This window comes from Lepidochelys kempii, chromosome 10, assembly GCF_965140265.1.
Source record: "Lepidochelys kempii isolate rLepKem1 chromosome 10, rLepKem1.hap2, whole genome shotgun sequence".
NCBI classification, from domain to species: Eukaryota; Metazoa; Chordata; order Testudines; family Cheloniidae; genus Lepidochelys; species Lepidochelys kempii.
In genome coordinates this window covers 79,212,478-79,238,428 of record NC_133265.1, presented here as the reverse complement: position 1 = coordinate 79,238,428, position 25,951 = coordinate 79,212,478, and the positions used below count along the sequence as shown (strand labels likewise).

General features: G+C 45.8%; 1 protein-coding gene and 1 non-coding gene across 2 annotated transcripts; one reads left to right on the top strand and one right to left on the bottom strand.

Moving 5' to 3' along the window:
* Positions 1–27: 27 nt before the first annotated feature.
* RAB11A (RAB11A, member RAS oncogene family) lies at positions 28–24,795 on the bottom strand. The gene is made up of 5 exons (XM_073304373.1): positions 24,618–24,795; positions 14,098–14,293; positions 11,923–12,116; positions 8,914–8,994; positions 28–1,705 (listed from the first exon to the last, which is right to left on the bottom strand). The coding sequence occupies exons 1-5, from the start codon at positions 24,655–24,657 to the stop codon at positions 1,566–1,568; spliced, it is 651 nt and encodes a 216-aa protein (XP_073160474.1). The 5' UTR covers positions 24,658–24,795; the 3' UTR covers positions 28–1,565.
* A 657-nt stretch (positions 24,796–25,452) lies between these two features.
* On the top strand, positions 25,453–25,524 carry TRNAQ-CUG (transfer RNA glutamine (anticodon CUG)). Its single transcript has one exon. It is a non-coding gene; the product is annotated as a tRNA-Gln (tRNA).
* The last annotated feature ends 427 nt before the right edge of the window (positions 25,525–25,951 follow it).

Here is a 25,951-nt window from a genome sequence, read left to right as displayed (position 1 = left end):
TCCCAAAAAAGTGCCCATGACGCTATATGGAATTGTCCCCTGTAATTCTTTATTATCATGAATGACTATTTTAAATCAATCTTTAAAAAAAAAAGTTACAGAACGTGCATAAAATACAAAGTAATTTACAAACAGATCCAATAGCATCTTCAGAACAGATACACAAATAGGAGAAATGGATTAAAAAAAGACTGACTACAGCAATGCCTTCCGTGTGCCTTACACATCATGAGCACCGCAAGACCGAAAGGTTGGCTAATCAATGCAGCAATTTGTGCATGCCCACACACCGATGTTCTAGGTTGATTGTATCAGTGTCTGAGGAATGTCTCTCCTCCCACCCACCCTGCTCCAACAGTTTTTCATAGCTTTTTAAATACTGTAGGAGTTTAAGTGCCAATCACTCAAGCCATTTAGTGGACAGTTTGGAGATGAGAGAGTATTCTGCAGTACTTTCGAAAGTGTAGTGACAGAAGGCACAATTCACAACCTTATCATCCCTCAACAGTTTATGTCAACTGCTGACTGACTTGTACTGAAATCAGTCTATTAGCCACACACACTTTCAATAAGGAAACTATTCCAGATTATACTAACCAATGCTTCCAATGGAGTGGAGCCACTGTTGCAGGGGTCCTTTATAAATTCTTTAGACATCATGGAAGTTGGTGACCCCAGCATTAAGCATTTGCAAATATAAATAAACTATGGATACATGATACAATATCCCTCAAGTTTCTACTCATTGTGGAAAGGAAGAACTTTCTCATCCTCTGATACTGCCAGCACCATGGAGTCCAGTTCCTGGGCAACACAAAGTGATGCAAGTCCCAATATTAAGAGAGAAAAGTGAATCCGTTACTTAGCTCATGTTGCTTTGTCTTATTTCACAAGAGGCACCTTGAATGAGCTCCCACTAGTATCTCCCATTTCAGCCTCCTACCATGATGACCTCATTTGCACAATTAGAACTCAAGAGCACCATTGCACATAGTGAAGTCTCCAGCTTAGATGCAAAACAAGAATCGTTTTTGCCCTAATATTTAGTAATAAAAATCCACATACCTTGACCACCTCAAGATGTAACCAAAACATTTAGCTTTACTGTAAAATTGCATTTAAGAGCAATGGGTGATTCATAAGCAATTTTTGGATGCTAGATATAACAGCTGGAGTTAGGAAAGATGATCTAGTTTAAATAGCCCAGAGATGTTCATTAACATTGACAGTAATGTTTTGGGAAGGTTAGAATTAACATTTCTGAGCTTGATTACAAAATGACATTCTAGTAACCCAACTAGTGGTCATCAAGTTGGAAAGTAATCTATTAGAATTTCAAACAATTTATTAAACCAAGACTGGTGAGTCAGAGTTATGAAAATGCTGCAGCCATATGGAAGCAATAATGATTTTAACACTAAAATCAAAGTGTTAAGACATGAAAAAGATCAGAAGGAATAATAAGAGGAAGTAATTGAACACAAAGACTTAACCACAAGAATTACAAATATATTTAAATCTTGGACCTGGGGAATATACACAGCCTTTTAGGAAAGAAGAAACAATTATATATTCTGACAGCACTGCATCTTTGGTTTGTTTTCAGTGGTTGGTGGGACATGGATGGGAACCACATTGTTGCTTGGAGACATATCATTTTCACGTCTGTCTGACATTTGCTTTTGAGAAACAATACGATAGATCTCTGGAAAACAAGAACAGAAACCAGTTACTATATACATATTTTCAATCACAGCAACACCAATAAGTTACTCAAGTTTAGCATCTTCTGGACTTTATATATAAACCAGCAAAGTTTGCCAATACCTCATAACAAAATGAGAAGTACAGCTGTGTGGGTAACATCATACAGATATTTTCACGATCAGTTAATCTGTACCATCACATTTCCAGTATCTTGTGACCAAGGCAGATCATTTGCTTTTTACAAGACTATTTCTAGTTCTCTACACCTTTGCTTTTATTGTTCCTTCCCTTGAAGAGAGCTATTCTGTAGCCAGAACTTGCTAGCAAGAGATTTAGGGTATGGGAGACTAAAACGCCCATGCTAGTTTTTAAGAGCTGTAGACAGCTTTTGCTCCTGATGAGCGTAAGGCTGTGAATACATCTGTAGATGCTAACATGGATGAATGGAGCTGGTTGGCAGCTATGTTCCCACCTTTTGGAGAGGGCTCAGAGGGGCAGTTGCTCCTCTGCTCCAAAAGACCCTCAGGCCTATCTTATGTCTGATGTATTTGCTGGTGGAGACGCATTCTTAGATTTTAAAAAAATTCTGTAGAGGTGTCTAGACTATGGGACAGGCCTTGTTTCTGTTTAGATCCATGACACTCAACCTGGGGAGAGTTACAGAAAGTACTCCATGTCTGAACAGCAAAGATCTGACTTTAAATCTATGGCAAAATTTGGACTCCAGACTGAAAAAATAAAGCTTGAAATGGAAAGCTCGGCTCAACTTCTTGTGCCACTCCTAGTGCCTCGAAGGTGCAGCACACACTTGGATTTGACGCCTCACCTCACCTCAATATGGCCTGTAATGAGTGCAAAGCAGACCATGGGCATTAAGCATTTTTGCAGCTATCATGAGTGCATCTCAAATGCTCAAAGAGAAAGAAAGAAAGTAGAGTGTAACCATGGGCAGACAGCTGGCTTTAGCAAGGAAACTTGCCTCAAAATGGAGGAGTAAATGAGAGAATCTCATGCAAATTCTCATTCAAAACTACAGACCTCTTTCAAGCTTTTCTTAGGTAAGCGGAAAAGTTTTTTGAGCTTAGTCCAAAGCTACCCTAGAGTGAAGTATGCCAGTTGGTACTGTCTCACACTCTGCTACAGCTAGGGGAACTGTTCTGGTGGGGGGTGAGGAGGGGGAATAATTGAACTTCTCCACTTAGCCATTTGCTGCCCCACACTACACAGTACTCCATGCTGCTGTAAGAGTTCCATATGAGTTCAGACAGCTGGAGTATGAGACATTTGCACTTTACTCTTTCTTCTGGGGCAGAATGAGGAAAAAGCATAGCTCAGCAAATATCCCTCGCTGCACAGAAAGCTGTGATCCGAGTTCTTTTGGAGGGTCTCAGTTAGTTATTGGTACGATAACAATTGCCTGACTGGCACCTTATTTAACCCCCAAACCAAGAAATATTTCTTCCACTAGAGAGTAGCATTTGTTAAGAATGTGAGCAACAAACTACTTAAAAGTGAACAGCCGGACATTTCAACACAAGCAAATTGAGCAAACGTGCACAGATAAGTCTAACATTTGCTGCTAAGGGCTGAATACACAGAGCTCTGTGTCCGCTTCTGTAGCTAATAGGAAGTGTGCTGGAAAAAGAGCTTCCAGAAAGTGGGGCTGGGATAAAGGTGCAAGGAAAGGGCTTTTTTGAACAAGTTGTGAACAAAGTTAAACCCCAGCAAATGCAGTCACCAAAGGACCGAAGAGGCAAGTCAGACCTGAAGTTCTCCTGCAGGACAGACAGCACAAGTGCATACAGCCATCTGAATGCTGACTAGCAGGGCAAACGGACAAAATCACACGTGCCCAGTGCACACGGCTTGTTGATAATACAAAGAAAATACCAATATCTGCCAGTGGCACATTCGTTCAGAGAAGAGCAGCAAGTTAGGTATTCAGAACTGACATCCCACATCTCATTAAATACAAGAGGAAGAACCTGTTAGGATCATCTCAGTTTGACACAGTTGGCTACACAAGTGAATTGCTGATATAAGCAAACCCAACAGTTGCCACACCGAAAGGAAGAGGGTTTCTGGTTTCAGAATTACTAAAGTTTTCAGTCATGTCTTTCCAAAGCAGCCTGAAATAGCATTAATGGTCTCTTGTGCATAGGAGCAAATTCAGGTTGGAGATGGGGTGAACTTCAATGAAATACACGTTTCTCCAACGGGTCTCCAGCACTTAAGTCCCCAGGATTGCGGAGATAGCAATTCTAAAGGCCCACACTGAGTTTATGCATTGTACAAAGTCTGCTCTACAAGCCAAAAACCCACACACACCATATCACTGCCCATGGAACACAAATTCTTCTTTAGATAGCACATGCAGCTCATCATGCAACAGGGCATTTCACCCTGAAGTACTGCTGAGTGGGGTGGGGTGGAATCAGAGCTCCTCAGGCACCAAGATCTTCCGGCCAACTTTTACCATTGCACTGCTCCTACTGATGTCAGAGTTTCCTGTGCATGTCTAAGGGCAGAATCTGGCCTATTACTATTTAAAAACAAGTGAATGCTGTTGCCTTTATAGTTATAACTCACCAGCAGCACTTCAGCAGTGGATAACCTCTGCAGCCACCAATCTTGAAAACAGTACTTTCATGAAGAAGCATTCCTGAGCGCACACTCCAGTGCATTAGTACCAACAGCCCTGAAACATTAGACATCACACCCATCCTGTTCCACAGCTGCGAGCAAAGATTTGCAGTTTACAAAAGAGAGCCTTCTGTTTTCATGTCCCCGTATCCTATAGGCTTCAAGCTCTCTCACCACCACTACCCAAGAATTGGATGGCAGTTCACAGACTGATGCACTGTTGATTCCTCCTTTGGGTGCTCAAATTTACCCTGGTCCGACATGTGATAGCTACAGCCTGCCCTCCGCACGGTATTATCTTGTGGCATCAGCAGCAGAGGCTCTGAGGACTGCACGAAGATCATCACCATATGAAGGCCTATGCTATACAACTGGCAAGTCCCTAAGGATTGCACGCTAGTGAAGATATGTAGAGAGATTAATACTTTACAATCCATTCAGCAACAAAATCCCAGTCCCTATGAAGTGCTCATTGTAATCAGCAATCTCTGCTCAGAAGAGGCCTTTTACCACAACAGGGCTGGGCAAGTGACATTGCTCTAGGAGGAACCTTGCACAGGGCCTGCTTAGGCCACGGCTGTGTTGCCCTCATTCTTAGAAGCACCAAGCTCTTTAACAGGAAAATCCCCAGATTGTTTGTCATTGGCAGGAACCCCCCCACAGAAGTAGCATTACAAATCACTAGGTGAGAAGGAAGGGCAGAGTAGCAAGACAGAGGCTGGTGAGGGGGAAGGAGGAGACAGCATGGCACACACTTGAGACCAGATTCCCACTTACACTCAGGCCCCTGTACACTGCTCTGGCCATGCAGAAGATTTTACAGTGGCTGTAGTTACAACAAATACTCACTGTAAGGCCCCCGTGCATTGCCAGAGCAGTGTGCAGCAGTGCCCATGGGAATCAGGCCCTCGAGGTCTAAATGTTGCCTTGTTTACAATGCCATTTGGATCATCTGCTTTGGCTGCAGAAGGACAGACACTGCCTGATTTGGTAACAGTCCAAAACCTGTCCTCCTGAGCAGCTGAACCCTGCACCAAGCTGGGCGCTCACTAGGTATGAGCTGCTACTCCATCTACACCCCATCATGAGCAACAAGACTGAGGAAGGGCATTCTGCCCCCCTCCACCTACAATCGGGGTGGAGTACGGGCACGTGTAAGCTGCCATAACAGCAGGGGAATCATCCTTCCCATACCCACGAACATTTAAAGCTGCTTTTAATAAAAAAAGTGTAGTGAATTGCACTGTTCTTATCGGGTGCTGGAGAACCCTGAAGTTGGCCTCGCTGGTCTTACGCATTCCAGAGAAATGGCTCTAGCTAGAACACACACCAGCTCAGCTGGAGTGCAGTTAGCACTGTTGGGAGCCCTACTGCAGGCTAGCTGCCAGTGCTTTCAAACACCATGTCAGACCGGCTCTGTGCAAGGTTGCATAAGCGACTAGATGTGGAAACAGCAGTCGCAGCCAGTTTGCAGCGCAGTTCCAACACTGCTAACACTGGGGGACGTGACGGAGCATTCAGAGTCTCTCCTTCTGTGTGTCACATCGGTTATTAGCCTGTCAGGTTTTCAGTTTATTATGGCTCTGATCGGATTTGCTTTGTAGAAGAATAAGAAGTGCTTCACCCTCAGACGACCCTATTCGTACAGGTGTCAGGGCCATAACCCTTTACCAAGAGTAAACTGTGCAGAACAAGCAGGGGTTGGGTAGCACCAACCAATTTGAATTGCACACACTTGAAGTAACCCCCCATAATCATTAGTAGGTTTTGGGTAGAAAGAGCCAGCTATGACAAGTGTTTTCAAGAAGTTTACTGGGAGAACATTCATCCTTCACATGCCAGTTGAAGTGTGGCTGGAGGCAACCTGCTGCTAATATATTTACTTCATTTTATCTCCCTGACCCAGGAGCTCAACTAGAACAAGCCACATGCTCTCTAATCAGGAGAAGCGTTTCCTTAAACATGATCCAACTCCCCCGAACATGAACACCATCTGCATGCCCAACAATTTTTTATCTAATACACTGTCACCAACACGCAGGGAACATCTACATTTGTTGAGCAGCAACCAAACCTTCCCGAAGCCAGTGAGGGCCGGATTTGATTCACTTATTCTCCAATTACAAAATGCACCTCATAAAGGAAAATTAAGCACGGAAATAGAACTTCCACTAATTATAATCAAAAACAACTTCTGGAATAAAAGATGCTGATAAGGGCATGTAAGACAAGGTAGTACAGGCTGCTTTGAAAACAGCCTTCATTCATCTAGCTATTCCCCAAGAGGTAAATTGCTTCCCTATGGCATTAGTCTGACTGTCGCCCAGCTGTATGTAGATCAGACTGCAGCCTGGTGCAAACAAACTTTCAGCCTCAGCAAATGCCATTATGGAACAGTATGGTGCAGCAATAAACTAGGGGCAATTTGCTGATGAGTTATACATAATTTGACAGCTTTGGAAGAAACCAACCTATACAGCACATTCTATCTGCTGGATTTCCAGATTTCCGTTTCCTTTACACTGCCAGAGCTGAACTAAAGCTAAATACTAACACCTGTGCCAAGGGTCCTTACCTCTCCCAACAGTCAAGATGGGGCGGGCAGTGTAGCTGAAGAGAAGCTATTCAGTTTGAAGTGTAGAACACATCCATAAACACACACTGTGCACATTCTGACATTCATGTACATTTCACCATGTGATCAACGTACATGACTCTGGGAGATGGTGAGGGTATTTGGTTGCTGGGACTCGAGAGAAGCAGTCTTTCTAACTGCCCTCCACCAAGACACTTGTGCAAAATGGGTATGTCTCAGACTGAACCTTGCGGACTGCCTGAAATGGAAGTGGATGGAGAAGACAGGAATACAACAAGCTTGCTAGCACCTGTCTAATGCTGTCTACCTATTACATGTCAACCACTCCCCTGCCCCACATCCAGAGATAGCATCAATAGATATACAGGCTGATAATGTTCCTTGTGTTTTCCAGTTTTATGGAATTTATTCTTTCAGCCTTAATTTTAGTATTCTTAGCAACCACCAATGACTGATTGGAAGTTTTTTTTGTTTTGTTTTGTTTTTTTAAAAAAAGAGCCACAAATGGTGGTTAGAGGAGAAACTGGGAATCAGGACTGCATGCTACTCCCAGCTCTGCCCCCAGCTCTACATGGACCTGGGCAAGTCAATTAACCTCCTTGGGCCTCTGTTCACCTGTCTGTAAAATGGGTACACTTATGTACAGGGATGCTGAGGGATCTGGGGTTTAAAAAAGCATTTCAAGAGCCTCCAAGAAACATTAAAAATGTAATTTCAATTGCAGTAATAATTAAGTTCTATTAAACAGGAAATTCATGAAGAAGAGAATCTGTCTCAAATGTGTAGCATTCTTTAAAAAATCCTGACACTTTGGGTACTTCCCTTGTTTGTTAACCAATACCTGTCTGTTCTTGAAAAAACATGCAAACTACCTAGTAATCAGCAAGGACTGCTTCATTGTATGTACAACAGATGTAAGCTCAGACAAGATCAATTGCAATAAGTAATTGTCCTGCCTCAAAGTGATCTCCAAGGTAATTCATGAATATTGAATGATTGTGTGCAAATTCTCTCCTCTAATATTTTCACATTCTAATATAGCTGCTGGCAGTATGGTCCTCTTCAGCGCATTTTAAAGACACAAAGTATTAAATTCTCTGGCCTATACATGGGCATTTTCCAGATAACGCCACATTTGAACATAGCCTAGTGCCTCCTACCACAAGGATGGAGGGTGGGTGGATGCTGAACAAGAGAGAGACAGGTATATTTTAGAAGCAGGACAGCACTCCTACCAGGACAGGTCAGCCGGGCAGGCACAGGACAGATGCAAAGGTGTATGGGCTAGACTCATTGCTGAGTATAGTTACAGGGGCACCACAGAGGGGCTGGTTGCAGCTCCCTGATGCTGTGGTTGGTTCTACTCCAGACCTGGTCTTGTGTCGGTTATAGCAGTTTAGAGGCCCTCTGGGCTGTTCTAATCTGCACTGGCTGACTATAGCCCGCAAGGGGCAATCAACTAGGGAGAGCTGTCAGAACTCAGCATGCTGCAGGAAGTGGGAGTCAAGCTGGCCATGCTGGTGCTGTGCCATGCCTGCTGGGAATTACCCTCACATGGATGTGGCCAGTTTCCAGCCACTATGTACTGCTTGTGCAGAGTGGAGAACATCTAATGTACCTGCATGGCCCCAGCACCATAACATCCGAGTGCCTCACAATCTTTATCCTCACAACCCTCAGGTGAGGTAGGGTAGTGCTGCTCTCTCCAATTTTTACAGATGGGGAGCTGTGGCATAGAGGGGTTAAGTGACTTGCCTAAGATCACACAGGATGTCTGTGACAGAGCAGCAAATTAAACCTGGGTCTCCCAAGTCCTAGGCTAGTGCTGTAATCAGCAGGCTAAAGAATCTGGCCTGCGGTCTCTAAATCTAGGAAAAATTGCATGTTCAAATGGCAAAGATGCACGCAATCTGCAGTTCCTCCCCTGAACAGCACACACAGACCGCACAAAGCACTATGAGGCTCACCTGTCAGAATAGTCTGGAAAGCAGCTTCCACATTCGTAGAGTCTAAAGCAGATGTCTCAATAAATGATAAGCCGTTCTTTTCTGTGTGGGCAGAGAGAGAGATCGTAAATTACAGTGCAGGCATCGCACAAGTGATTCCCATCAAGCAGCCCTCCTGTGCCAAAGACCAGATTTATTGGCGTTCGTGTTGAAAACCTTGTGTATCAATATAAGTGTAGTTATGAAAACAAATGTTCTCTCTTCTAAAGGGTGTAAGGAGAACAGTGCTGTAACAGGGGTAGTCTGTCCCCTTAAGGGCAATAGCGTCTAGGGGGTCAGTCAAGCCTTGTTCTGTAGCATGACCCTGCTGAGAGGTTTGGGGGGTTCTGAGGTACTCAAGGGATTAAGAAAAGGGCAGAGGCAGCTATGGGGAGAGAGGAAGTGGTCACAGGGAGAATACTTTGTGTTTGGGGAAATGTGTGCTACTGTTCCTTTAAGGGTCCAGGGCCCGGAGCCTTGTAAAGAGGGAGGGGCAAGGCTCTGCTCTTCCAACCAACCAGGACCAGCTCTGGGAAAGAGGGCTGTATATATTCTGCCTCTTCTCTGAAAGCAGGGAGACACCACCAGAAGAAGGTTACTGCCCAGGAAGCTCTCCAAACCCAGGGAGAAAAGCACTCAGGTAAGAAGGGCCAGCTGGGGAGGAGCTGGTTAGAGGCCACAGCTGTCCTGAATTAATAAGCACAGCCCTCCTTGTTGGGCTTTGGGCTCCTGTGCCAAGGAGGAGGCTGGGGGATCCCTGCACCTAAAGGGAAGCTCTCTTTAGGGGTAGGCCAATTAAACTAAATAAATTAGACCCTAAAAGTAGGGGGATTATTGTTTAAAGACTCTGGATGAGGGTGGTTTATTTCTGAACTCCAGAAGAGAGTTAGTTGAGGGAACCATGCCTGCAAGGCCTCCCCATACCATGAGGGGAGGCTAGGATGGCCACCTGCCATAAATGCCCAGTGCCAGTAACAACACACTCACATGCTGCATGTTTTAGGCACCAGTCTACCCCAGAGGCTTATCACCGCAATATGTGCTAGTGAGACTTTATAGCAGTGGCTCTCAAGCAGGGGTGTGTGCACCGCTAAGGGTACTCAGAGGTCTTCCAAGGGGCACATCAACTCATGGAGGTATTTGCCTAGCTTTACAACACGCTACATAAAAAGCACTAGCGAAGTCAGTACAAACTAACATTTCAGAGACAATGATTTGTTCCTATTGCTCTATACTACACACTGAAATGTAAGTACAATATTTATATTCCAATTGACTATTATAATTATATGGTAAAAAATAAAGTCAGCACTTTTCAGTAACTGTGAATTATGACACTTTTGTCTTTTTATGTCTGATTTTTGTAAGTTGAAGTGAGGTGAAAGTTGGGGGTATATGACAAATCAGACTCTTGAAAGGGGTAGAGTAGTCTGGAAAGGTTGACACACACTGCTTTATAGCACGTCCACACAGTGAGGGAGCTTCCAGGATTACTCCTCATCTAGTCCCATTTCTCTGCCCCGCCACAGCAACACTATGAGGTGACTTCTTGAACAAGGCAGTGCTGCTTCTGAAGGGGTAAGATTAGGGTGTTGTTCCAGTGTCATGTAAAGGAGAGCTTGGTACCCAAACTTTAACAACCCCTTCCCCCCCCCCCCGCCAGACATTATGGCACCTCACTTCAACATCACCAGAGCACTAAGATGCGAGTCTCCTCAGGCAATGAGTGATCACTCAGAGCGAGGGGAGGGACAAGGAGTCGGTTTTAGTTGTTTTAAGATTGACTTCCATGTTGCTTCTTCCATTCTCTCAACCTCATGTTTGGATGTTAAGTGTTACATGAAAGGGGGAAACCCGCCTGGAAGCATCTCAAAGCTGCCCCTTTGAAACTGACTTAATGGAATAAGACTATGTCAGAGGGGAATGATCCTCAGGGATTTTGAGTCCAAAATGCAGTTTGAGTGTCCTCTACTTCCAGGCAAACATCCTCACTTGGCCACCAGCTGTGTGCAAGCACCTGCATAAATTATTAATGCAGGGAACCCAAAGCCATGTTCCACTACAAAAGAAACTTGGCCTGAAACTTGTTGTTTATGAAGATGGCAATGACTGACCCAGGCAGGTGACCCCAGAATTTAATTGCACAGGACTGAGCTGATTACAATGGTCCCTTCTGGCCTTAAAGTCAACGAGTCTGAGAGACAAAGCTCTCATTTGATTAAAAAGGCCTTACCAGTTGAGTTTGGTACCTGCTGGGTGTGTTCAAAAACAAGTTGAACAGTCCATGTCTTTATATTTGCCTTCTTCACTGCTGTCTACAGTTGTAAATCAAATGAAACATGGGCACTGGGTATCAGGCTGGGGGAGGCTGTGCGTCCCCCAAACAGCCAGGTGCGGCCCCTCCCCCATCCTGCTTCCTGCTCAGCAGCACCTACCCTTCTGGTGCTGGGGCAGGACCACCTGCCCTCCTGGTGCTTCAGGGCTAGGGATGCTAGCCTGGGGTGGGGCCAGCAGCCACAGTGGGCCGCCCCCCCCCCCCCAGACTCCGAGGGGGAAGGTGCGGAAGGGGCAGGGCCTTGGGCAGAAGGGGTGGGGCTGGGGGCTAGCCTCCCCCAGCTGGTCACGTGCTGCTGCCAAAATAAAGGCTGGTTGGAGGGATCAGCAGTGCTACTACACAAGAGACTTAGGGTCTTAGCATCCCTGAGTGTTGGAACTCAGGAACACATAAGATGCTGCATCTGGGTTTAAATGGATATTGTCACTGCACAAATGCCTCCGGCTGATCCAAGGAATAGCATCGATATTAGTGCCATTAGGCCGCTTGCTGAAAGAAAAGCACTGATGTCTACGGGGAGGTGTGTTAACAGTGGGCTGAGAGGGCAAGTAACAACTCAATCCTTTGTTCTTTAAAAGCCTGTCTGTATTTGGCTGCAAAGAACTCAAATCCCCAGAGAGGGTTTACCATCAACAAACTATATTTAATCCACTAACCTGCAAAAGCTCTGGCCTCATCTGTAGGGACTGCGCGAAGGTGACGCAAATCACTCTTATTACCCACCAACATAATGACGATGTTACTGTCAGCGTGGTCTCTCAATTCTTTCAACCATCGCTCCACGTTTTCATAGGTAAGGTGCTTGGCAATGTCATAAACCAACAAAGCCCCAACAGCCCCACGGTAGTACCTGGGAGCAGACATGTATTCTTGAATCAGCAACGAACAACATGATTCAAACAAAGTGTTCCTCTGTGTCGTAACAGAAGGTGAATCAAATCCGACTTGCTGTGCTGTCTGACAATCCATTCTTAAAATAAGCAGACAGTTTCATTTTGTTCTCATTTACCTTGTGCTTTAAGCCAGACAGTTATTCCAATTAGCTAAGGCCGCTGCATGGGGACTAGTAGTGTCCACTAAAGCATAAGGGTTTCTGCTTTTATGATAAAACCTCAGAGCAAAAAATTTAAAAGGGGTTATAAATAGTTTGTAGTTAGCTGCATCTCCAAGCTCTTTACACAGTGGCAGGGCTGGATTAATGCAGGGGCTTTAGGGGCTGCAGCTGAGGGGGGGAGCCCCGCAGGCCCTATGCAGCCCACTGCTTCTTTTAATCTGTCCCCTGAGCCTCAGCGCCCCCTGGGCCTGGAGTTGCAAGCGCCAGCTCATGGATGTGCCCTTGCAGCCCCTAGGCGAGGGGCGTTCAGGGAATCTGCACACTGCCCCTGCTCCCAGCACTGGCTCTGCAGCTCCCCTTGGCTGGGTACCCCAGCCAAGGGGAGCTGCAGGGGCGGCCTGCAGGCACAGGCAGCATGCACCTTGCAGAGCAGCCTGGCCCCTCTGCCTAGGGGCTGGACACGCCAGCCACCTCAGGGAGCAGAAGAGCACTGAGCCAGGGGAGGCAGAGATTCTGCCTTAGCCCTGCTGCACCACCAACCAGGAGCCACCCAAGGTAAGCGCCACCTGACCAGAGCCTGCACCCCACGCCCTAATCCCCTGCCTGAGCCCACTCCCCTACTCCAAAGCCCCAGGTGCCCCACAAAAATCTAGTAGCCCCGGCACCACAGGAGAGTTAATCCAGCCCTACACAGTGGGCAAGTAATATTGCCACTTGCAGCTGGACAGAGAAGCAGACAAGTATGATGACTTGGTCAGGAACTGACTAAAGAACCTGGGGTTTGGTTTGGTTTAAGACTGTTACTCCAGAATTCCATCCATATATTAGGGACATCTGATGTACTTTATAAGATCCCAAATGTCCCATTTCCTCCCACCAATATTAAAATTGTTTGAGGTCTAACAGGCCCTAAACAGTCCCATACACTGTGCTTCTGAAGGGGGCCAAATTAATCAAATATAAAACACTGAAGACCATTTTTAATCATAGAATCATAGAATATCAGGGTTGGAAGGGACCCCAGAAGGTCATCTAGTCTAACCCCCTACTCAAAGCAGGACCAATTCCCAGTTAAATCATCCCAGCCAGGGCTTTGTCAAGCCTGACCTTAAAAACCTCTAAGGAAGGAGATTCTACCACCTCCCGAGGTAACGCATTCCAGTGTTTCACCACCCTCTTAGTGAAAAAGTTTTTCCTAATATCCAATCTAAACCTCCCCCACTGCAACTTGAGACCATTACTCCTCGTTCTGTCATCTGCTACCATTGAGAACAGTCTAGAGCCATCCTCTTTGGAACCCCCTTTCAGGTAGTTGAAAGCAGCTATCAAATCCCCCCTCATTCTTCTCTTCTGCAGGCTAAACAATCCCAGCTCCCTCAGCCTCTCCTCATAACTCATGTGTTCCAGTCCCCTAATCATTTTTGTTGCCCTTTGCTGGACTCTCTCCAATTTATCCACATCCTTCTTGTAGTGTGGGGCCCAAAACTGGACACAGTACTCCAGATGAGGCCTCACCAATGTCGAATAGAGGGGAACGATCACGTCCCTCGATCTGCTGAAACCAATCATACCACACAGATGTCAAGGACATTAGAGTTCAGTGAGTTTGCACACACACAATACCATGCCTTTACCATTCTCAGGCTTCACCACTTTACAGGGAGATGTTTTCCAGCATTCATTATGGCACAAAGGATTCAGAGTTCTCTCCGATTCAGGAGAAAAGTGGAACCAAACACTAGTTCTCGTAAAAATACACACTCTGCTTATCACTTACGCTGAGGTTATAGCTCGGTACCGTTCCTGTCCTGCTGTGTCCCATATCTGAGCCTTTATTGTCTTGCCATCGACTTGAATGCTCCTGGTTGCGAATTCCACTCCAATCGTGCTTTTGCTTTCCAAGTTAAACTCATTGCGCGTGAAGCGAGAAAGGAGGTTACTCTTGCCCACACCGGAGTCTCCGATAAGTACAACTGAAGACAAGACAAGAGTCGTCAGAACTGCACACCACCTGCACGTATACTGAGCAATTTTTATAATTAGCTTTATTCACAGAAACATTTACTTTTCATGGTGAGATGTGGGAAAAAGAAGGCAGCAAAGCCAAGCCAGCTGTCTTAATTTAACTGCTCAAATATCCTCCACACTTCCAAGCAAGTGGAGATATCAAAACCACCACCATTTGAAGAGGCTCTTTTTACCATTATTTAATTCAAATCTTAATCTCCCAGAGTAGTAAAATACTCCATAGTTACCTAGCTACTTATTATGGTAATGAGCCATATCTGAGCACCTCACAAGGGCCAACAACTTGAATTTCACATCAAGGTGATCCTTGGAGTAAGGTCAGCTGGAGTTTATCAGTTGTGTTTCTGTAACAAGAGTCCTGTGGGTCAGAGCCTGGCCCTCAACTAGATCTCCTTTGTGTCTTTTGGCAGGGGACCACAAGCTTCCCCAAGGGGAAAGTCAGGGACTCCTAACATCAGGGGAATCTCTGGGATGCAAAAAACCCAACAGTCACCTTTGTCACCTTCTTGGGTCTGGTAGGATACAAGCAAAGCCACAGCCCAACACATTCAGCAACCCTCTGCTGGCAGCATTTGCTTTAGGGTGCTGCTTTAGCCAGTGTAATTTAGAGCCGTCCATCACACCAGGGTAGTTTTGGCCTTTGCCCAGCTCCAGAATGAGTAGAGCAGAAAGATATTAGAGCCACCACCATTTTGCCTGCTGATTAAATCCAGCTCATCCAGACACAGGAACCCGGCCCCTTAGGGCTACAGCACAACTTCACACCAGCTATGGTTACATTTGCAGAAGGAGACTGACAGAAGGTCCAAAATCCAATTCCTGGAGACGGTGATATAGGCTTGGGTATAACAGGGATATAGGTAGGCTTGGGTATAACCTAAGGGCTCACAACAGAGTGGAGGGGACACATTCAAACCCTAGCCATGCCACTCCTTCAATTCACAGCAACAGTGGCCCAGTAGGATGATCTTATGCCCTGACAGTGATAAAACACTGCACTGATAACAGGGAACATAAACAGGACAAGGGCGGGCCTAGAGAGGAAGGCAGATACCCTGGGAGTGAGTCAACACCAGCAACAGCAAAGGAGAGCCCACAACTGCATGGCAAATGATTTTGCTGGCCAACATTTGTTTTTAAAAGTCTGCAATATTTGCTCATAGCACCTCAGATTTAGCATTTAGTATTCCAGCACAGGTATGTTGAGGATGCCTTCTGAAATAGTCACACTCGGCCAAGGTCTAAGAAGAGTGGAATGGTGTAATTAAACACAGCTCAAGTATTAAAAACCAAGCCCAGACTGAGTTCTAAGTCTGCAGAGAACTGCTGCAGCTTAATGCAGCAGCCTTCCCAGTTTCAGACACAGTGGACAGTGTCTTCTGTGCCCGATTTAAAAAAATTAATTAAAAAAAAACACTAAGAGGAATTTTCCTTTATTATAAAGGCCATTGCATTAGTGACGCACCTTCTGAACTCCCCCCCCTTGCCACAAAAAGCAACACACACATTAGCATCAAGAATGGCCTTAGAGGGAGTACTTCATTAAAACCTCTTTCTGGCTTCCTCTGCCAGCTGACTCTGCAAGAAGCTAGCCATGCTGCAGAAGTTGTACACAGCACAAAGTCTCGGTTAACCATTTGTTTAGATAGCTGATAGTTTATTAGGCTTGACACATCCACATTTGATACAGACAGAATCTGGCTTTTATTCAAGAATGACAGTTCAATATTGTCAAATTTCAGTTGTCCTCCCATAGCTGATTTTGCTAACATAGGAGATGCAGGACTGTGACAACCCAGGTGCAAGGGACAAGTCTATTTAATTTACTCCTGGGGGATTTCTGCTCCACTGCGCACGTGCAGAATTTGCAGATTTCTTTGCTTCCCTGCAGAAAAATGTCTTGCTGAGCAAGAAGCAAAGGGAAGCCACAAGAGTGGTCACATGCCCCTCCACAGCAGCGTGGGCGAGTGGTTGCAGGTTCCCAGAGCAGCCAGCTGAGAGGTAAATCACTATGGGGAAGCTGGAGATGCCCTCACCGGTGCCAGGTCAGACCCCTCCCCCCAATGCATCCAGACCCCCAGCCGAATCTCACTCCATGCACCCATGGAGCCACCCGCACATACACCCACACCTGGCTCTCCCGAGAGCTACACAGGGCTAGCCCCCCCCACACACACACACACACTTCTTGCCCCATTGCTCCTTAACTGCAGGGGGGGGGTCACTATATGGGGGGTCTGTCCACCCAGATCCTCCAGCAAGCCCCACCCCACTGCATTCAGACCCCCACCTCTGCACCCAGACCACTCCCCATTGAGCCCCCCACACTCAAACCCCCACCCTGACAAGCCCCATTTCTATGCACCTGGACCACCCTAACGAGCCCCCTGCACCCAGAGTCCCACCCCACTGAGCCCCAACCAGCTGCACCCAGACCCCCACCAAGCCACACTCCCCCAACACCCAGACCCCTCACCCTCGCTGAGCTCTAACCACCTGCACCTCCCAACAAGCCCCTGTGCATCCAGATCCCCACTGAGCTGCCCACACCCAGATTGTCCCACACAGAACCTCCTCACCCCACACCTGGATTCTCCCCCTTCCCCCACTAAGCCCTCCCACACCCAGATCCTGCCAGGCTGAGCCTGCCTGCCCACACCCAGTGTGCTTGACAGGGAGGGGGAGGGCCCCGGGGTGTTTCTGAGGCAGGTCCAGTCATTGCGCTGTCTCTGGGTCAGGTGCAACCTCACTGCCAAGTCCATGCCCTGGGGGAGAGGGAATGCAGGTTGATCTCCCACCCCTGTGCAGCCAGTGGCCTGTGCTCCCCACTGCCATGCTGAAGCCTCATTTGTTTGACAAATAAAATTTGCAGAATTTTAAAATGTGTGCAGAATTTTTTTTTTTTTTGCTGCACAGAATTCCCTCTGGAGTATTAAGTGTATCCGTGTCACCTGACAATTTACCATAGGGTTTTCGTTTTGTTGGCAAAGCTCACTAACCAACAGGACTAATGCAATCTTTAGATGCATAAGCATGGGAATCTCAAGTACCTGTAGAGAGGTCTTCACCTCTGCATTTGGCACTGGTGCGACTGCTGCTGGAATACTGCATCCAGTTCCAGTCCCCACAATTTGAGAAGGATGTTATAAACTGGAGAGGTGTCAGAGAATAGCCATGAGAATGATTAAAAGATTAGAAACTAAGGCATGTTGAGAATCAGAGCTCAATATATTTATCTTAACAAGGTTAAGGAGGTGACTTGATTTGTCTAAGTACCAACATGGGTAACACATACTTAATCTAGCAGAGAAAGGTATAACAGGATCCAGTGACTGGAAGTTGAAGCTAGACAAATTCAGATTGGAAATAAGGTGTAAATTTTTAATGGTAAAAGTAATGAACCAGTGGAACACTTTACTAAGGGTCATGGTGGAGTTTCCATCACTGACCATTCTAAAATCCAGATTAGATTATTTTTTGCCTAGAGGATTTGCTCTAGGAATTATTTTGGGGACGTTCTATGGCCTTTGTTACACAGGAGGTCAGACTAAATGATCACAATGGTCCCTTCTGGCCTTGGAATTTATTAATCTATTTTGGCAAGGTTAGGCCAAATTTTTAAATAGCTTTACAATCACAGAAATTGCATACTTGTAGAAGTTATTGGGAGGGGGAACCCTTCAAACCCCTTTTAACCAAGTTATATCTCGTATAATCATCAATACCTAGTATCCAGTTGTTATGCTAGGGATTGAAGAGTTTTCTTGTTTAGGTAAATTTCTGCTTTCCCCAAGTTCCCTATCCCCAGCAGGTTGTGCAGTATGACTCTGTAGCATGGATATCAGCTAGCTTAGCTATCCCTACTCCCACCATCACCAATATTTGCTATTTTTCCTGAGTATTAAACATGAAAAACTTCAGTCATTCCACAAAACTTGCCAGGGTTCTCTCTCAACTAGCCTGAGTCCCACGCTGTTGCTAACAGAGAACATTTACCATGCCAATTTCAAAAGGAGCTACAGTGATCCAATGAAGTGAAGAAAATATCAAGGGCTTGTCCACACTGGCACTTTACAGCGCTGCAACTTTCTTGAAGCTCAGGGGTGTGAAAAAACACCACCCTGAGCGCAGCAAATTTCAGCCCGGGTAGCTGCGCCCCTCATGGAGGTGGGTTTTTTAGAGCACTGGGAGAGCTCTCTGCCACGACTATACAAGCCGCATTAAAGCACTGCCACGGCAGCACTTGAATGTTGCCAGCGTAGACCAGCCCTCAGATTCTCTTCCCCCACCTCTGTATTTTCTCCACTTAATTGGGCCATTGTAGCTCCTCTTGTACATGGCAGGGGAACTTCACACAACACCAGCAGATAAGACTCAGCTCTAAGCCTGACAGAGGCAAAGCCAAGGCAAGATTATTCTTCTTTTAAAAACTATTAAGAAGCTGTTCATAGCTAACACACAGATATTGAAAACTAAGTTTGGTAACACTTAGCCTCTTCTTCCCTCCCCACATACCCACTTCAATTTTGGCATTTTGATACCATCCAATATTCTCGTGAATTCTTAAAAATTAAGATTTTAAATCATTCAGAAGCTTAATCCCCTGCTTTCAGATTGTGCAGTGTGTTTCTAGCTCCAAAAGTTAGAACAGCTACTAAAATTCTGGTTAAAACTGAAGTGAGAGAGAGAAACTATGATGACCAAAGTGTAATTCAAAGGTCTCTAACCATCAGGGCTGGAATGTAATTATGTATGCAACTCTGGGGTTTCCAATGGGTTTTATGGCATTTGTTTCAAGGCCTAAATTTGCCACACAATAGGCATTAGCAGTCACTGATCTAGGATGTAAGACAGTAAGTCCCCTACTTTGGAGCAGTCTATATCTGCATATGGCAATAGGGATCTGAGAAGTATCAAGGTAGAGAGAGCAGACGGGAGAAAAGGTTTAAAAAAAAAAGGCTACAAGACAAAGACTCAGGCTTGTATAGAGCATTAAGGCTAGGCATCTGTATCAGACACAGCCCTCACAGCAGCAGAATGAGGCCCAGAGTGCTTCCATAACCCAGCTTCCCAAGAGCCACTTTCTTACCGAACAGTACAGCTCATTACTCTTTGCTAGCAAACTGAAACTGAATACAGTATTTTTAAAAGGCGCCTTGGCAAGTGTTTTCCCAGTTTTCAATTGGGACACTTCCTTTTTAATCAGCTTATCTGATTGCAAAACATTATTTCTCATTTGTGAGTTCACTCTCCCCTGCCAGGTTATTTTCTTGTTATTGGTGAATGAAGGTAAAAAATATGGCTGTTTTCATCCTCAGCATGACCAAATCTCTGTGAAAACAGCATCCAAGCGAACAGATCTTTGGATATATTTATAGTTAACCACTGTGCAATGGTGAAAATATTATACTTTTGTTAAATCATACTAGAGTCAACTGTAATAGCAACTGAACTGTTGATAGCCTAAATCTATTTACAGTTTAGGAGACTGCTTTCTTGTGAGTGGCAATTAAAGAAATCAAACCAGGCTTAAAACCCTTGACACGGTCCTTTAAACATGTGATGCTAGCTTTGGTTGTATGTCCACGATCTAGAAAATCAAAAAAATCAAAGAGATTCCAATTTCTAATAGTTGGCCATCCTCCTAAAAGGGAGTCCTTATCCGATTTATGTTTAGCTCATGCAATTAGTGTTAGCATGATACTAAGCACTTGTACAACACTTTACAACACCAACAATTTGGCTAAATGTTAGTAGTTTTACTATTGCTACTGCCATGGCATTTCCAGAATTTTGGTAAACAAAATGAAATTCCTTTAGTAGTTTGATTTTTTGTATTATATTCTCTAGATTGAGTGCTGTACAAGTCTAAAACATGAATATAAATTCAGCACTGTAGGCTGCATGAAAACCAAACTATTAAGATGAAAAGCCAATGACAAAAGCTGTACAGCTTTTGTTCCCATGTTTAACCTTTGCCTTAAAGCTTAAAAGCAACTATTTTCTAGAGTGTTTCAACTAGCTAGTGAAATTATATTCTCCGACTCCAGTTTAAACATTAATGATGAACCCATAACTACAAATTTGCATTGTCTAATGTATCACTGATAAAGATTCATTTCTGTATAGCCCCTTACTAAAAGGATCCAAAAAGCCCTTTGAAAGTGTCATTTCACCCATTAATGAAATACAGCCACCTATGGGGTGGAATACAACAGCTAAGCGCATCATCATAAAGTTTAGGACACATTTACAGGTATTGAAGGGTTACTTCTGAAAACACTTGGATTTAATATTTATGCTTTTGTTCCCACCACAGAGAGCCGTAGCTAATAACAAACCTTTCCTATATTTTATTATGTCTTTATATCCCTTATACATGTGAGGAACTCTACAAGAGTCTGCAAAGTTACTACACTCTGCTTCATCTCTCTCCTTAAAACCCACTTATGCTGTGATGATCAAAAACTCTCTACAATGGCTAGGCAGTTGTTAAGCAGTGATAACACATTATGGTTATCCCCTCACTGTTAAACAAAGGGGGAGGGCACAAGATTATCCACCTATTGTCTCATCTTATACTAACACCATAAGCATTTTGGGGTAAGGGACAGTCTGTTCTGTGTATTTGTAATACACAACTCAGCTGGAGCCTCTAGGTACTACTATAATACAAATGAATAAATACAAATCTTGTTCTCTACATTCATCAGCAATGAGACTTGCTACATCACAAGAAAATGCCTTCACTTGTAATGGAGAAAGAGGCCCAAATAGGGTTTACTACCATTCCAAATAGCAGTGGCTTTCAAGTGACCGGTTTTTCCATAAACAGAGCAAGTATGAGACAGTAATGCAAGGTCTGAAACCCAGACCAACAGGTTTGTGCAGCTTTAGCAGAGCTTCTTTGATTTAGTAATCAAGCTGGAGAAAAATAAGCAAGATGCAACAACTCCTCCTGTCAAGCATATCTAATAGTCAGCTGATTGTCAGTGCAGTCAGGCCCAAATTCAGAAATGGGGAAGTGAGTTTGCTGGCTCACTGAGCTATAGCTCAACGAAACATCCAGCCAGTTGGACAACTTTTATTTCCATAAATATAGAACCATCATTTTGGTTGGAATAGTACCTACAAAAGATTCTTTTACAGAACTGAAAGATCAGGATGAGCATGGAAGAGTTTCCCAGAAGGTGTAACTGACAATGTACAGCAAAGTCATCTTAAGATTCCTATAACATATCCAATACAAGGAGTACTTGTGGCACCTTAGAGACTAACCAATTTATTTGAGCATGAGCTGTAGCTCACGAAAGCTCATGCTCAAATAAATTGGTTAGTCTCTAAGGTGCCACAAGTACTCCTTTTCTTTTTGCGAATACAGACTAACACGGCTGTTACTCTGAAACATATCCAATACATAAATTCACAGTGGGCAACACTATGTCTACCTTTCCTGTCTACTCTAAGGAGTGATCTGCTGCTTAGATAACAGGCTGGTTCTACAACATGGGTATACATTTTATATTGATAAATTCAGATCTAATCCTAAATAGGGTCATAAGAGGGCAGTGGTTGTTACAATGATTCCCTCCCTGCCCCCCGCAAAATAAGAGTAAAAAAAACTTAAGTAATCTGCTTTCTGCAGTGCAGCCTCCGAGTACTCTGGCCATTGGTGTCTTTCAGGCAGTCCAAAGATAGGAACCTGAAGGGCAACACACTGGAGTGGGACAGCCAGAAATGACAACCCAATTTTTGTAAGTCCCACTGAACCATGCTAAAGCCTTGAACAACAGAGTCAGGAGACAGCTAAATTGCAACAGCTCCTCTGACTAATTGTCACTGTAGTGTAAGTTGGCCCATACCCTAAGCACCAGCATTATCAACACAGATTTGGTGATAAGGTGTCAGCCTCCGATTCTGCAGAACAAACATTGTAGGTCCTATACAAACAGGGGAGGAGGAGTGTTTAATCCACTGGGTGGGGGTGGGAGGAGATAGAGAGCAGGAATAGAAGATATCACCCACTTTAAGGTAGGCTGAAGATTGAGTTCAATCTCCTCATCCATAAGACCTCCCTTATGCTCACTTTTTTTTTCTTGCATTTCCTTCTTCTGGAGATAAATGTGTAACATTTGGATTAGAGAAGTAATCAGTTTATATAAATTTAAACTAATTTTGCATTTTTCCATACAAAAGACTTATCCTTTAATATCTCCAATTTATACAATTTTTGGAGTGTTTGTGATTTAAGATGGTGGTTTAATAATTCAGTGTAAACAGTAGTGTAACCAAGACAAGAGCATTGGATGTACTTTAATTAATGACCACCAGGATGGCTTTTCTACAGTGCAAAAAGGGAAATGGATTGTAACTTGCCAGGTAACAATTGCTGTTGTAACCAGATTCCCTGACTTGGTTTTAATTGTAATATACATTTACCCTGACATATGGTTGTATTTAGGGAAAAGTACGGTAAAAAGCTGCTTTCCAAATGGAAGAACATACAGAAAAGTTTACTTAAGTTATTGCACAATTAAATATAGGGAGAGAAAACCTTTACATTCTCTCTTTTGAGGTTCATCCTTAAGTACTATGACAGGAACATTTCAGAGCTCCTTTGCTATTACAAGGTACAAACTAATATTTTCAATCCAGTGTTCAGTACATGCAGATTTCCACTATAGCATTACAGCATGTGGTTACATCTGAAATATTTTCAAAATAGGCAATTTAAGTGTTTGATTTAAAGTTAGTAAATACTCAATGTCACCATTTCACTGTGCTTTTGCAGCATGTCTTACTTGTGAAGATTTCCAACTGCTGTTTCATTCGGCAGAAAGATAAATGGTAAATAGACCATTTTGTACATTCTGATGCATCTTTAACAAAACTCAGTTGAACCAAAATGAGAAAAATCTGCTTAGGCCTTGGAAAACAAGGAATTTCTGCCTTAATCTTCCGGGAGCTTTATGAAGTGACAAGACAGGAAGTGAGATCAGTGGGAGTGAGATAATGGTTACAGTAATCCCTGGAGCAGAACTCCAACACAGTATGAGGCAAGTAATGCAATATTTACTACTGCATAAAATTGTGCTTATGAGCCGATGTCAACCCTTGAAAAAGCACAGTTCTACCTGAATAGCGTTTAACTTGTAAACTGTAATAGGAAGTGACTTCTACTCTCCCTCTGCATAACCACTAGTTATTTTATTCAGCACATTATTGACTGCTCTCTTAGTTCAGGAGCAGAGCAGCAGCACTGCACAAAGATCACAGCCCACGATGGCTGTTTCACATTAAAACTGCCCCAAGATTTAGTTGGTCATTTTAGAGTAGGCTTGTCGAAAGCTACAGCCAACCACTCCAAGGCTAGTATATCAATACTCACACCTCCGTATTTTAAACCAACACTCTACAAGGGCAGAAAATCTGAAAGGGTTTCTGGAGTTTTCTCTTTGGTGATCATCACTCGGCCTTCTTTGAGCAATAATAAGGCTCCCTCCAAAACAGACAGCTTTAAATGGCAGGTCTCCATCTTATAGTTTGATTATTATTAGAAACTGAAATATAAATGTTAAATTACTGGTTACCCTATCAAACCAAGAATAAGCATCTCTGCAAACCATTTCCTCAGTCCCACAAAAGAAAACCAATCTTGGGGTTTACTCAACCCCCCAGAGAGAAATCAAAGACAAGGAGGTTGCCCTGGGAGGATGACGGAAGTGGCTTACGAACTAGTTTTTATAGTGAAGCAACCTCCGGAATACACTTCAGGGCATCCTCTCAGCCAACGTCAGAGGCGGGGGCACACCAGCCAGTCCCACCAAGAGACACCTTGTCCCAGTCCACGACGCGGGTAAGGCTAGGTCAGAAGATATTGGAGAGGAGTCCGATTTCCCCGTGGGCCTTTCAATTCAGGGCCCTGGCCCAGGGACTGGAGCATCCCAGGGAGCATCTTGCACGTTCACAGGGCTGGCCCAGAAAGGGAGGGGGGGCTGCTCCTCCCTCTGCTCTCCCCCCTCCCCCCCCCGCACTTGGGGGAGGAGAGGCTGGCCCAGAATGGGGGACGTGCCCCAAGAGATGCTCCGTAGGGGCCCCTCTATCGCGGGGCAGGGGCTCCGGGACGAGCTGTCCCTGCTGCGGACGGCGCTGAGGGTTGCAGGGCCTGGGAGGCGATTCCACTCCCCTCCCCCCCGGAGAGGTGACCCCTCCCCGAGGGCAGAGCCCCCCCCGCGGGGCCGGGGCGGGGCTGGCGGCCGGCCCGCCTACCTTTGAAGAGATAGTCGTACTCGTCGTCGCGGGTGCCCATGGTGCGCGGAGCCAGAGAGGAGCCGGAGCCGCCGCCGCCGCAGGAGTCAGCAGCCGAACCCGGGGCCCCTCCTTACGGCCGCTGCGGCACTTCCGCTCCCGGCGCCCCGCCCCGCCCCCCACCGGAGAACTACTTCCGGGGTCACCCGCACGGCTGCCGCGCCCAGGGAGCAGGGCCGGGGGGCAGCCCTTCCGGGGTCACCACGCTGACTCTGCCCACGGGCGGGGCGGGGCGGGGCGGGGCCGGTCTCCCTCCGCCTCCGCCTCCGCCTCCGCCGCCACCTCCCGCGCTGGGGCGGGGCTTTGCGGGCGGACGCTCCCGCCCCCGCCCATGCCGTGATTTCGACCCGGCCCCTACAGCGCCGTATCGCTGCGCGCCTCAGTGCCCGTCTCTCCGAGCGCTACCCCGGCCCCGGGGCCTTGCAATAGGCTGGGGCCCTGAGGCTCCCGCCACTCCCCTCCGTGCCCCACAGACGTGCCCCCCCCCCCCCCCGTAGCCCTGGCCATAGGGAGCCCGCCTGCCCCCCGCTCCCCTGGGACCGCACCAGCGAGGGGCCGGGACTGGCTCGCTCCGCCCCCTTTCGCTCGCTCCTGCCCTGAGCCCCTGGGCCGGGGGCACACACCGGGCTGCTCCTTTCGGCTCCGCGGCGCCGGACAGGCAGCACCCCGCAGGCCTCAGCAGGCCGGGCTGGGGAGCTGGGTCGGGGCACCTAGCCGCGGGTCGCTGGTGGTTGGTCGGAGCCCGCCCGCCCGCCCGCAAGGATGAGAGGCCGCGGGGGCGCCTTAGTGCCCAGGCGGTTCCATGGTGTAATGGTTAGCACTCTGGACTCTGAATCCAGCGATCCGAGTTCAAATCTCGGTGGAACCTGTTCCTTTTCGCCCTCCCCCCGAGCTGCACAGAGAGGGAAGGTTTCCTCTCCATCTCACACAGCCTTTCCCGTGAGTTTCTAGTAACAGAATCATTATTTTCAATAAAAATAAATTGTTTATCACTTTGGAACCTTACCCAGCCTAAGTGCATGGGGGAGTTATTGTTTGCATCCCAGTAGTTGATATATAGTTCTTCTATTGCCATTATTAATTATTATTAATGTCTCATTAGGGGTGGGTTAATATTCAGAAGGCGACAACGTGTGAAGCCATGCAGCCGTTTCTTTACAAAGAGCAGCCTAGAGCTAGCTCAGCTGGGAGACTCAGCCAGGCTCCCACACCCCTCAGCAACAGCACAATGTGGGCTGAAGCCATCCAAGGTACAAGCAAATCAAAGCTGAGTTGGGGCTTGAGTCCCTTTGCCT

Bases quoted from the DNA above. Each gene is read 5' to 3' on its own strand.
- RAB11A (XM_073304373.1), bottom strand. From the start codon at position 24,657: ATGGGCACCCGCGACGACGAGTACGACTATCTCTTCAAAG. The intron at 14,294-24,617 runs GTAGGCGGGCCG...TCTTGTCTTCAG, and splicing joins GTACGACTATCTCTTCAAAG to TTGTACTTATCGGAGACTCC. The intron at 1,706-8,913 runs GTGAGCCTCATA...CTTGTTTTCCAG, and splicing joins TTTCCAGACTATTCTGACAG to AGATCTATCGTATTGTTTCT.